The sequence below is a fragment of the Panthera tigris genome, chromosome D2, assembly GCF_018350195.1.
Source record: "Panthera tigris isolate Pti1 chromosome D2, P.tigris_Pti1_mat1.1, whole genome shotgun sequence".
NCBI lineage: Eukaryota > Metazoa > Chordata > Mammalia > Carnivora > Felidae > Panthera > Panthera tigris.
In genome coordinates, this window is record NC_056670.1 from 79,616,338 (window position 1) to 79,628,743 (window position 12,406).

The 12,406-nt window shown below is 61.4% G+C and overlaps 1 protein-coding gene across 5 annotated transcripts in view; it reads right to left on the reverse strand.

The window, feature by feature from the left end:
* The window catches only part of CTBP2 (C-terminal binding protein 2), a 159,181-nt gene that overhangs the window by 6,742 nt on the left and 140,033 nt on the right, over positions 1-12,406 (reverse strand). For all 5 annotated transcript variants that reach the window (XM_042961275.1, XM_042961277.1, XM_042961276.1 and 2 more), the window contains 3 exons: positions 4,671-4,825; positions 4,215-4,359; positions 725-931 (listed from right to left, as the gene is read on the reverse strand). In XM_042961275.1, the coding sequence (XP_042817209.1) occupies positions 725-931; positions 4,215-4,359; positions 4,671-4,825 (507 nt within the window). The remainder of the gene's footprint in view (positions 1-724; positions 932-4,214; positions 4,360-4,670; positions 4,826-12,406) is intronic.

Sequence of the window (12,406 nt, forward strand, 5' to 3'; positions counted from 1 at the left end):
GTCCCAGCAGTCCTGACCCTCGGTCTTCCGGAAGCAGAGCCCTGAGCTAAGGAGGAGTGACGGTTTGGGGAGCCCTCTGGAAGCCAGCCCAGCACTTACTACCCGGGCCGTGCTTCTCATGCCTCCTTTGCGTCCTAGGAGGCAGCCCTGTGTCTCGCTTCCTTCCCGAGGTACAGACTGGGACGCTGAGGCAGGGAGGTCGGTTCATCTCCTCAACCACGGAGTGGCCATGCGGTGGGGAGGAGACTCGGCAAACACAAGCAAGCACCCCCGCCCCCCTGCCGTGCGCAGCGTGGGACCCACCCGAGCCCCTGGGTTCCTGACGCTGCATCATCAGGCTGCTTCCTGTCACAGCCCACCTGGTCCTTGATAACCTGCCCCAAATACGCCCCGGGCCACCGGCTGTCGCCAGGAAGACCTCTTCCTGCCCCCCTGACCCCAGGTGAACTTTCTAAGCTGGTGACCTGACCGTGCCACCCATGCCACCGTCTGGCTCAAGATCCTTCAGGGACGCCCTGCTGTCACCCCGGCCTGGTGCGCGGGGAACCCGTCCGCTCGGCTCAGACTCGGCTCAGCCCCTCCTGCCGCCCACCCAGCCACGGCAGACACAGCCGCCCAGGCAGGGGAGCTCCCTCATCGGTCTCGCCCTCACCGGCCTCGGCTCCTCCGGCTCCCGGGGGACCGGCCACGGTGGGCGGGGACGGGGCTGGGCAGCGCCACGTACCGAAGCCGATGAGGCCCAGCGTCTCCCCGCGGATGCGGGCTGCTCCCGAGGCGACCTCCCGGATCTGCTCGACGCTCTGGACCCGCGTGCCCTCCCGCAGCGCCTGGTACAGCCACGTGTTCCTCCGGTACAGGTTGAGGATGTGGCAGATAGTGGAGTCGGCCGTCTCTTCCACCGCCGCCGACGGGATGTTGCACACGGCGATCCCTGGGGAGGACAGGGCCGGGCCCGGTTCTGTGGGGGGGGCTCCGGGACTGCGGGGCACCCGGCTGAGGGGCGGGGGCGGCAGGCAGAGCCGGCCTGTCCGGCCACAGACTGTGACCCCAGGCAGGGCCGGGTCTCCGAGGCCTGCCTGTCGCCTCGGGGACGCTGACCCCCGGCTTGGCTCACCCCCAGGTCCCCTACCCGTCCCGCGTCCGGCCCACCCTGTGCTTCTAGACCCCGTGTTTCTGGGAAGCAAGCAGTGGGCAGCTGGTGAGGGCGGGCCCACAGGCCCTGTGGCCGAGAGCCTGAAAGAACCACCCGAAGTCTTGGGCAGGAAGCGCCGGGAAACAGGACCCAGGGCCATCCGTGACGAGCACCCCCATTCTAGCAGCTGTGTTTCCACCCCATGAGGGCTGCCCAGAGGTCCAGGGTCTCGGCGACGCCCTCAGGAAGACAGCTCAGAGGATGAAAGCACCCACGAGCACATCATTCTACCTGGCCCATCTGGTCACGGCCACCTGCCGGGGGACAAAGTGTCTGACATCCCGGCTGACCAACCTTCCCCAGGCTGGAGGTCAGTCGTCTTGTGGAACAGCCACGGTGCGGCCTACGCTTCACTTGAAATAGCCGGGCCTAGAATTCGGGCAGCGCTGGAAGCCATGGTTTATCAGTCTGGACAGATGGAGGCAGATGCCAGGATTTAAGGGAATCTTCTGGCATTTGGGCTGGTTTTCATTCCTCTGAGGAACCTGAAGTGTTCCGGCCAAAGCCCAGCAGGACAAGAGCTGAGCGCGGACCCTGACCCCCCTCCCCTGCCTGAGCCCCGAGAATGGCTGTACCCTGGGAGGGGATGTCCCAGAGAGGGGTCCCCAAGAGACAAAGGACTGTCCAGCCCTGAGGGCAACGGCACCTTCCTCCAAAAACTCTAAAGCCTCGCCAGCCCTCTAGAGGTGCCGACTTTCTAAACCATCGGCAGGTCGGTGGGTGTGGTCGAGTCGGGGCAATTCTCCAAAGGCTTTTAGGACAAGCTTCTAACGCCCACAGGGCAGGAGTGGCAGCTGCCTGACCCCAAGAGCTGAGCTGCTTTTTCAGTCCATGTTTTCACTCTCCACGGTCACCCCTCCAGAACGAGAGATAAAGGAGTTTGCTAGAAAGGCACACCAGGTGAGAGCCTGCGGGCTCCATGCCCTGGGGCCTCCAGCAACCTCCCACCTCCGCCAGTCCAGGCCCAGGCAGGTGCCACCTTTGTTTCCTGAGCATCGCCCTGCTCTCAACCCAGACCATCCATCTCAGGGCCTCCAGTGTGGCGGTCTGGTCCCCAGACGGCTCCAGTGTGCCCCGGGAAGGGAGCGCCCGCCCAGCAATGCCCCACCGCAGGCCCGACCCAGGACAACCCGCAGCCACGGGCCATTCTGTCCTCATCTGCGGAAGGTCTGGGCACAGAATGACCTGGGAAGTGCAATCTGCAGACAGGACAGAGGCCCAGAGGTGTCCCGGGCAGCTCCCGCATCAGACCGCATCAGGATCAATGAAAACACCAGGGCCCACATCCTTTAACGTTGTTCAAAACCGCAGGCCCCTGGGAACACCACCTCCCGGGGCCAGTGCGGACGTGTGGCCGGGTGAGGTGAGCACCTCTGGTTTTAGGGAGATGAAGGTCCCCCCCCCAGGCCCTGCCCAGCTGCGCGGTGGCATTTGCCAAGGGGAGGGGTGGCAAGTTTTGCTCAGGAGAACTTCCCGTATCTCGCTGGAGAGAAGTGGCTGGTTCCCGTCGAGGAAACTCAACACGAACATTTCCCTCGAACCCAGGAGGCTGTGGCTGCCAGGAGCGGTTGGCGGGGGGGCCGGGGGGAGAAACACTGCAGAAATGGGAAGGCGTGCACAGGTACGCGCATCTGAGGACCCCCAGCCCATTAAACCACATTCTCCGTCGCTGTTTGAACTTGGGATTTCAGCTCTACCAAGAGCACAGAATGAGTCTGGAATGTGAGGTCACCCCTTCCAGAGGGGTGCTGAGAGGAGCGGGGACCCAGGAAAGCCAGCGTCATCTCCCAAGCCACCTGCCACCCCGCCCCCACTTCCAGGAGGGGGCAGGGGAAGGAGGCAGGTGTTGGGGAATGACCACCTCTCGCCTGTTCCTCTCGGGTTCACCTGCGGGGCAACCCCACCTGCCACACGCACGTTCCCAGAGCACCCGGAACCACTACACAGTGGCACGGCAGGCTCAGCGCCAGACAGGCTCCGCCATGGCCAGGCTCCCTCTCCCCAGCTCACCCTGCGGCTCAGGTATCGGGGTGCTCCCCAGTTCAGGGGAGGGAGCTAACCATTCAGAGAAACCGGGGACCTTCACTCAGAGGTCCGGGCTGGGACCTTGGGAGAGGAGGCTGGGGCCCGCTGGGGTTCCCGGGGCTGAAAAGGCAGCAGGTGGGCACCTGAGCCGAAGCCAGGGCTGCGGGACGCCTGCTGCACGTGCCGGCACGTCCCTGGGGCCCACAGGGTCCTCAGAGGGCGCCGAGAGGCTGACTTGGGTGGGGGTGGGGAGGAAGACGGACCCCTGGCCCGTAGACGGCCCACCAGGGCCTCAGCACAGCCAAGGGCTGGGGGACTGGGAAGGCCTGGGTTCCTAGATTAGCAGCCTTGTGGCCTCGGGGCACCCTACTCCTCACCAGGCACAGCACCGGCCCTCGCACCCAGGAGCAGATCCGGCGTATTTCAAACACACAGCAAGGACAGTGACCAGGGAGCTGATGTAGAGGGACCTTGGAGCCTCCCAAAGAGAGCAGGACAGCCCGGGGATGCTTACTATCAATGCTCTGCAAACACCCGACGCATACGGAGTCCACACCAGGTGCTGGGACAGGGAGGCCACGGTGCCACGGGCCTGCCCCGGGGCGCCCACCTCCCGCCTCTGCCCTTCTGTGGTAACCCCCAGCGACAGGGCTGGACAGGAGGTGCCGGCGTCTGTGGACAGCAGCCTCTGGGAGGAGGAGGGTGGGGGGGCTCCGTGCCAGGACCGGAGGAGACCTACGGCCCCCCCACTCCCCGAGCCCTGAGCCGCGCTCCCGGCACTGCTATTTCAGGATGACGGGTCCGCGCTGGCCAACACGGACCTGTGGCCACACACACGCACGGTCCCCTCTGCGGCGAAGGGCTCCCAGTTCGTCTGGCTTCAGGTCCCTCACTTGCGAAGGCCGAGGCGAGCACGGCCACCAGGCGGGGCCGCCTGGCAAGGTCACCTCCCTGCGGCCAGAGCGGCAGGCGTGCGGACCCAGCCCCGGGCACTCACCGAGCTCACCGGCAGCCTTGATGTCAACGTTGTCGTAGCCGCTGCCTATCCGCACGATCACCCTCAGGGCCTTGAACTTCTCCAGGTCCTCCCTGGTGAGGGTGATGGTGTGGTACATCATGGCACCAACAGCTTCGTTTAACACCTGTGACGGGGGAAGCAGAACGCGGGCTGGAGCCTCGCCCCGTGCCCCCCATCGCCCTCGAGCCCGCAGCCGAGGACTTCAGCAGGGAAGCGACCGGCTGAGCGGCCCGTGGTTGTGCCGGGACTCTGCCGGTGACAACGGCGGGGAGGGGAAGGAAGGCAGATGTGGAGGTGGCGTCTGGGTGTGGGGTGGTGGGCCGGAGGGTCTAGGCAGGGGAGACCCAAGGGTGGGGGCAGGAAGGGCACCGTCAGGATGGCAGCACCAGCGGCTGCCCCTGGCCTGGGGGCCGGGGGGGGATGGGGGGCGCCCACCTTCTCGTGGATCTCCTGAGTGGACTGTGCGTCACAGAAGGCCACGGTGGCCAGGTCCTTCAGGATGGGCATCTCCACGGTGCAGTCTCTCCCATCGAGCAGCGCCACCAGGGGGCGGGGGTGCAGGGGGCCGTTCATGATCTGGGGGCGGATGCCTGTGAGGACGGCAGGATGATGCGGCAGGTGGGCAGGGTGGCCTGTCCTCCACAGGTGGCTCTGCTCCGCCCCCACTCACACCTGTCGGCTCCACCCCTACCCACCTCCATCAGGTGCGGGGGGGACCCCACAGCTCCCTCCCTACTCCCTGGGCCCCCGGGGGTTCAAAGACCGCGGACTACTTGGGAGTCACTGGGGAAGATTCCGGGACGAGCCAAGGAGACCCAGAGAGAACGTGTGTCCGCCGGGTCTGTCCGGGTGGGGGTCCGAGGGGGACCAGGGTCTCGGTGAGCCATCTCCAATGCTGTGCACACGAACCACCGTGGTTCCTAACTCCACCGCCACATGGCATCAGGCCAACAAGACACAACTGCCCCCTGCACCTGCCGAGGCCTGCGGGGGGGGGGGGGGGGGGCTCCCCTCTGCTTCCCTGCCCCCACCTGCCCCCACTGTCCTAAACAAACAAGAGGGACATGTCATGGCTCCTGAGGAAATCCCTGGTAGAAACAGGCACCCTGGGCTCAGCTCACGACCCCTCTTCACCTGGGCCAGGTGGCGGGAGTCGTGCGTGAGGGCGCACAGCTCTCTGGGGACTCGGGAGAGCAGAGAATTTCCCCGAGGACAGCAAAGCGAGCAGCCCCTCCTCGGTCGGGTACCAGCATGTCAGAGAGGTCACGTGTCCTGCTGCCGTCAGACCAGGGACACCTGTCCCCACAGCTTGGGGGGTGGGGGCCAGGAGGCAGGCGGGGCCGGTTCTCCCTACACGCTGCCGAAGTGCAGGCTGTCCCCCTGCTCCAGGCCGGCCAGCTGGCTCAACGGGGCAGGGCGACACCCCCGACCCAATCGAGAGAGGAGTGGAAGCCTGAGGTAGGCGCCCGAGGCTGCGTGTGAGCCCCGGCACGTCCTCCCCGGTGATGCAGGAGCAACATTTTCTCCAACGAAACCATTCCCTTCAAATCCACGTGCTGGCAAGTCTTGGGCCTCGTGCCCTCCCGCCCCGCCACCCCCACCCGCCCCGCGGGACCCAGATGGCCCAGGTGGAATGACTCCCGCTTTCTCGACACATCACATGTGGGCTGTCACAGGCTACAAGTAAAAAGGAGAAAGCTTCCCACACGTCTTCTGCCTCCAGATGTCGGGACAGGCTTGGACAGTGACCGGCGTGTCAAGGCCGGGCTCAGTCTGTCTCGTTTCCTTCTTGCACAGAACGTACTTGTGCCGGCTCACGGGGCCTGCTGGGCATGGCTGGGCTCCTGGAGCCCCTGCCAGGAGCATGTGATGTTCCGGCCCTGGCGGCCTTTGGGTGACCACGGGGCACGGGGTGAAGGCTCCGGCAGAGGCTTGCACAGGCTGCGCTCAGCTGTGTGGTCTCCCGAAAGGTTCCTCTCCTGCCAGCCCTGCAAAGGCCGCTGGGGGTGCCGGTCGGGGCCCCAGACACGCGAAGCCCCTGCGTGGCCAGAGGGCTCATCACGCAGCGCGACACGCTTCTGTCAGAAGCTGAAAGCGAAATCCCCACCTGGAGCCGTGTCCACGTTCCCACCAGCACGTGGAGGTGGGGAGGGTGTCCCCGTGGTGCCCACATGACCGCTGCAGTGGCCTCTCTGCCCCGGGAGAGCACTCCCACGCCACAGCTGCGGCCTCCTGGGACAATCACCTCATTGAACGAGGAGCAGAGAAAAGGCTTTTGTCCTGGCCTCAGAAGGGGCCAGGGCGCAGGATTCCTCTGGGCAGCGCTTTCTCCATCCTGGGCCGGGATGCACCCAGCGATCCAGTCCCTCCCAGTCTGCGGGTGCCAACAACACTCCTGCCTAACCCACGACGTGGCTCCCCAGCGCAGGGCAGTGAAGTGAATCGAGCCCAACAGCCTCGGTACCAGGCAGGAAAACAGGGACTCCCCCACCCCACGACTTCATCAGACCTAACCCCGCATGGCGGGTGGGGATCAGGGTGCCGAGGCGGTTTGTGGGCAGGGAGGGGTTGGTGAGCCCTCTGCTGGCGTTCTTCTTGGCTCAACTGGCAGGTAAGCCCCACAAGAGGTCAAGAGGAGTGTGTGCAAATGGGAAGAAGGAATCCCCAGAGACCAAGGGTGCCATCTTGAGACAAGCCCCCCGGACCCTGCCCTTTACCCCAACTCTGCAGAAGGAAGTGATGGACGGTAATTCACACGGTGGCCTACACCCTCTCATTTCATCCCTGAGATGGCAGCACCGTCCCCTTTAACAGATGAGAACACTGAGGCACAGAGTGGAAAGCGGCCCCTGGAAAGGGGGCGGGGGGGGGGGGGGGGGGGGGGCTCGACGTGCTCACTAAAAAGCTCCTACCTCTGCCCGTCCTTTTGGCCAACAAAAGGGTGAGACTTTGACCCGTCCTTCTTCCACCAGATTCTTCTGCCTCTCCCCCTACCTGCTGCCAATCCCAGGGGCGGACTCCCATGGACTGGGGGTCTTCCACTGTGTGGTCAGATCGGCCCACCTGTCCCAAGCTGTCCCCCCTACAGGGTGCAGAACACCCTGACTTGCCTCTGAAGGAGCTGGCAAACGTGTTAATCAGACAATGTTTGCAGAGTTCAAGATCATAGTAAGAAACCCAAGTTGTTAATTAAAAAGCAACCACAGAGGAAGACGCCGGGCAGGCCCAAGGCAGGCATCTAGAGCTATCCAAGACATCCGTAGAGGCCGAGGGCCCTCATCACAAGATGTCCATCCACAGCATCAGCGCATGGATCCCGTTACCTGGGCAACACGCTCCAGGTTGCCTAGCGATCGCCCCCCTCCCTGGCTTGGGTCGCCTCCTCTTTGGCGAAACCCACCCTTTGCCCTCGTTCAGGTTGGGCATGCAGAATGCAGCTGAGGCTTGTGCAGGAGACCCAGGGGCTCCCAGCGGAGGCCCGAGGCTCAGATACGGGCTGCAAGTCCTTACGGGAAAGCAGGAAAGGGCAAGGCGCAGGGGGTTGTGCTGGGAACGGATGCTGAGGTGGGGGGTGGGGGGCAGCTGCATGGGAGGCGGGTATGGGTGAGACCCACACGTTTCCTGCGTGAAGTGTGGGGGCCGCGGGAAACCCCACTGCTGAGGAGGAGAGAGAGCTGAGCCGGGCCACTGCCAAGATTCACTTCCAATGAGGAAGGGACCATGCCATACACGTTCCCTCAGTCACAGGAGGGACTCGTCGACCCACTCACCAGAGAATCCAGTTTAATTCAAGCCACCCTGCTGCCCAGCACCTGCTGTCCCTACAGTGTTGCTGAAGTTGGGGTAGAGGTTCCCAGAAGACCCCAGAAAATGCCAGCGAAGGGAAGTTGCAGATAGACTTGCCATGTTGCCTCATATTAACCAACGTACTTTTCATTGCTTCTGACATTTTGAGTGATTTTTTTTTTTAATTTTTTTTTAACGTTTATTTATTTTTGAGACAGAGAGAGACAGAGCATGAACTGGGGAGGGGCAGAGAGAGAGAGGGAGACACAGAATCGGAAGCAGGCTCCAGGCTCTGAGCCGTCAGCCCAGAGCCCGACGCGGGGCTCGAACTCACGGACCGCGAGATCGTGACCTGAGCCGAAGTCGGACGTTTAACCGATTGAGCCACCCAGGTGCCCCGTTTGAGTAATTTTTAATATTAGGATGTAATGGACGGGTTGTTGCAAATAACCCATTAAGGGACTAGGGGAAAGGGGGTACCCAGGGGCAAGGGCGAACCCTAGGCCTGGAGGGAGTGCCCCATTTCCTCTACAGCCAGGGGATTTGGAGGGGAGAAAGCCAAGGCACAATGAATGTTTAAGGAAAATTGACTAAAAACGGAGGTCTGTGACCAAAAGCTAGGGTACCGATAAGGAGACACTGCTCAAACCTCCAAAGGTGACATTCAGAAGCTCACAATGTCACTCTTATTCCCATGTCACGGCCAGGGCAGAGCCACGTATGACCACATCCCGCACCAAGGAACAACACAGAAACAAGGAGAGAGCCCCTCACACAGTCCCAGAGACCCAACAGAGCCCGAGGAAACACCTGCTGAGGAGGATCTGAGGGTCCTGGTGGCCCTCTAGTCAACACGACTACTCCCTTTCTACAAGCTTGCCGTATCTATCTCAGGACAATTCCGGCTGCAGTTGGACACATCGCAAAAAACAGATCACCACACTCCTTTCAACCACTTGGCCAGCATTAACTTTGCAGGGCTGGCTCCCCTGGTGGCAATTACTCGCTGGTTTCAGGCTCGCCTCCGCACAAGCAGGAACGTGTTCGTCATCAGGGACGCAGTGCCCCAGCTCGAGGCCAGCTCCAATGGCCGTCCTCGGGCCCGGTATTACTTACAGCAAGAGCTGCACACAAAAAATTGTGAAATTAGCCATTCGGTGGAAAACAACGACGATGCCAGGGCGCAATGCTGATCGTCTCGGGAAAGACAAGTCCACTGGCCTCGTGGATTCAGGAGGAGGAGAGGGAGGTCCCCAGGCAGGACACTGGCAGCTCTCTGGCCACCCGACCGGAATAGCACCCGATTTCTTCTAAGGAGCCGCCGCTTCTACGGGTGACACAGGCTGACAGGGTTGCAGTCGGACTGATGGGACCAGCTTCCCTAAGCAGAGTGACCGGGGGGAACCAGGCTGATCCTGCCACATGCAACAGTCCTGTGGGGTTTCTGAGACACATTTGCCGGCTCTCCTGGACACGGTGTGAGTTCGGCTGACATGCTTTCTACAGAACCATGCATCGTGTCTGAAGACCCGAGTTGGTTTCTGTTGCTTGCGACTCAAGAACCAAATGCCTGAGGTTTTTTTTGAGTTTGCTATTTTAAGATTTCAAGAAACTCTGCCGTGTTATCCCAAAGCAAAGAGGCCACAACGGACACGTCTCGTCCGGCAGGCAGAGGCCTCTTTTTACAACCGACCGGATTTTGCCAAAGCACCCCTACCCTGTGGCAGCCCGGAAACACCTGTGCTAGGCGGGCCGGGATCTTGGACGACAGTCACGAGTGGACCACCCCACCTGCTCAGGGACAGCCTCTGCTGACCAAGTATGACCACTGAGGGGGAAAGGGCCTGCCAAGCAGCGCAGATTCGGACCCCGATCTTCACCGCTGCTCAGGGGGCCTTGAAGGTGGAACCCAGCTGGGAGCCTTGGGGGGCCGGGAGGCAGTTGCTGGGATTCTCGGGTGCTCTGGCAGCTGATGCTAGAACAAGTACCTGGAAAAAAACTGAGCGATCCATACGGGCCTTAGAAAGATCTGAGACAAAACGCACTGCCCTGCACGCCTAGAGGCCCTGGAGCCAATCAAATAAAGGGGTTGTCAGTTCCTATGGCAAGGCGGTCTGGAAGGTGGGGAGAGGAGACGCGGCCTCACAGAGTCCCAGAGGTCCGCCGTGGGCGGGAGAGGGCACTCAGATCTGGGCTTGCAGCCTCTGCAGCCCGGACCACTTCACAAGGGTCTGACCATGTGACCACGTTGCCCACCACCCCAAGAACAGCATCCCCTTAAGTGCGGGTGCCCCCCAATTAAAAAGCCACTTCCTGCCATCTTGCACAAACCAGCCCTCATTGGCTGGGCTCAGCAGTCCCGGTTTCTAGAAGGCCAGACACAGAATCCGATCTCGGGTCTGACAGGGAGCATATTTCACAGGCCTGCATTTCTACAATCTAGAGCTCAAACTCATGACCGGGGCCCAGCTGGGGACCAGATGCTGACTCCGGGTCACAAATGAACCTGCATCTGAAACTCGGCATTAAACTTGCAGACACGATGCGGCGCCTGGGGGGGCTCAGTCGGTCGAGCGTCCGACTTCGGCTCAGGTCAGGATCTCACGACTCGGGAGTTCGAGCCCCACGTCGGGCTCTGTGCCGACAGCTCGGAGCCCGGAGCCTGCTTCGATTCTGTGTCTCCCTCTCTCGCTGCCCCTAACCCACACACTGTGTCTGTCTCTCTCAAAAATAAACAAACAAACAAAAAACTTGCAGACATGGCTGTGCCGGGGGTGGGGGTGGGTCCATCCATTTCCATGGTGCTCAGGGTTTCGGAACCCGGCCTGGTGATGGAGGTTGTGGCATCTTGGGTCTCGGTGCGAGGTCTCCTTGCTTGTAAACACGTTTACCCGTGGAATAAAAACTGCTCGAAACTGTCAGACACGGGATCTCGACAAGTGTCCTGTGGTTGGCTGCAGTTTGCTCAGAAAGCGGATCTGGAGAGCCAGCAAAGGCACAGTGACCGTCCCCGGAGGCCCAGGGACCCCGCGCACACGGCAGCTACTTTTGCCCTTCACGAGAAGTGACGTGGGAGAAGACGAGGCCGAGAGACCTCAAGGCAGCGAGTGTAGCAAAATGTGTGTTGTTAAGTGTGGCACTATTCTATTTAAAAAAAAAAAAAAATTTTTTTTTTAAACGTGTATTTATTTTTGAGAGAGAGAGAGAGAGAGAGAGAGAGAGAGAGAGAGAGCGAGCATGAGCAGGGGGAGGGGCAGAGAGAGAGGGAGACACTGAATCGGAAGCAGGCTCCAGGCTCTGAGCTGTCGGCACAGAGCCCCACACGGGGCTCGAACTCACGGTGTGGGGCTCGAACTCACGAACTGTGAGATCATGACCTGAGCCGAACTTGGACGCTCAACGGACTGGGCCACCCAGGCACCCCTAGTGTGGCACTATTTTAAAGTTAAAAAAAAAACAAACAAACCCAAAAACCAAAACACCTGCGGTTAGCGTTAGAAATCTCATCTTTGTTTCCACGTCCCCGCCTTTTCATCCGGCAAACTTGCTTTGTGAGGTGGTGTCCCCAAGCAGCTCTCCCAGGCCGAGTGAGCTGTGTCTGCGTCCTTCCCATGCCCCCGGGGCCGTCTGGGGACACAGTCCAGGCCTGTGTCCCCGTCCCCATCCCCCCAGCAGAGTACCTGATTTTTCTTAGGTTGTCTCTGTTTTCACGTCTTGTTTTACACTTCCGACAGTCCCGCTGGGGAAGGCCTCCGGGCGGTAGGGGATCACGGGGGGCGGGGAGGGGGGGGGAGCACGAGAATGAACATGGAGAATGAACGGGCATGTATAAAATCTGGGGGCTGAGGATCTACAGCAGTTTCTGGCTTCACGTCGGGCAGGCAGCACACTTCCCAGAGGAGGCAGAAGTAAAGCCAGTTCGGTGAAACCAGCACCGGCCGACAGCTCGCGGCCCCTCGGAGCTGGGTCTGTCCTCACGCCTTCCCAACTGCGTGCTTTCCTCAGGCTCTGACACGTGGCCCTGGCCCGGCTCTAGGGACCCACAGAGGAACCACCTCCCTCTGGGAGCTCCAAACGCACAGGCAATCTGGAAGAGACGGCGATCCCTGGGGGGTTTCAAAACCAGGAACACGAAGGGAGTCTTAACCAGGGCCAAGTGTGGAAGGCAACTTTTCTAGCACACAAGTTAAATCAGAACACCCCCAAATTCAGCTCCGGCTGGACCACAGTGGCCATTCTGCACACCTTGGGACGGCGAGAACAGAAGAGGAGAAAGGAAAGCGAACCAGCTAAGGAAAGCAAACACGCAAGCTCGTTTTCTGCGCTCAGGGCAGGCATCACTAATCGAGCTCGGCACTTGTAGCCTGCAAGTCCCTGTCGAGCAC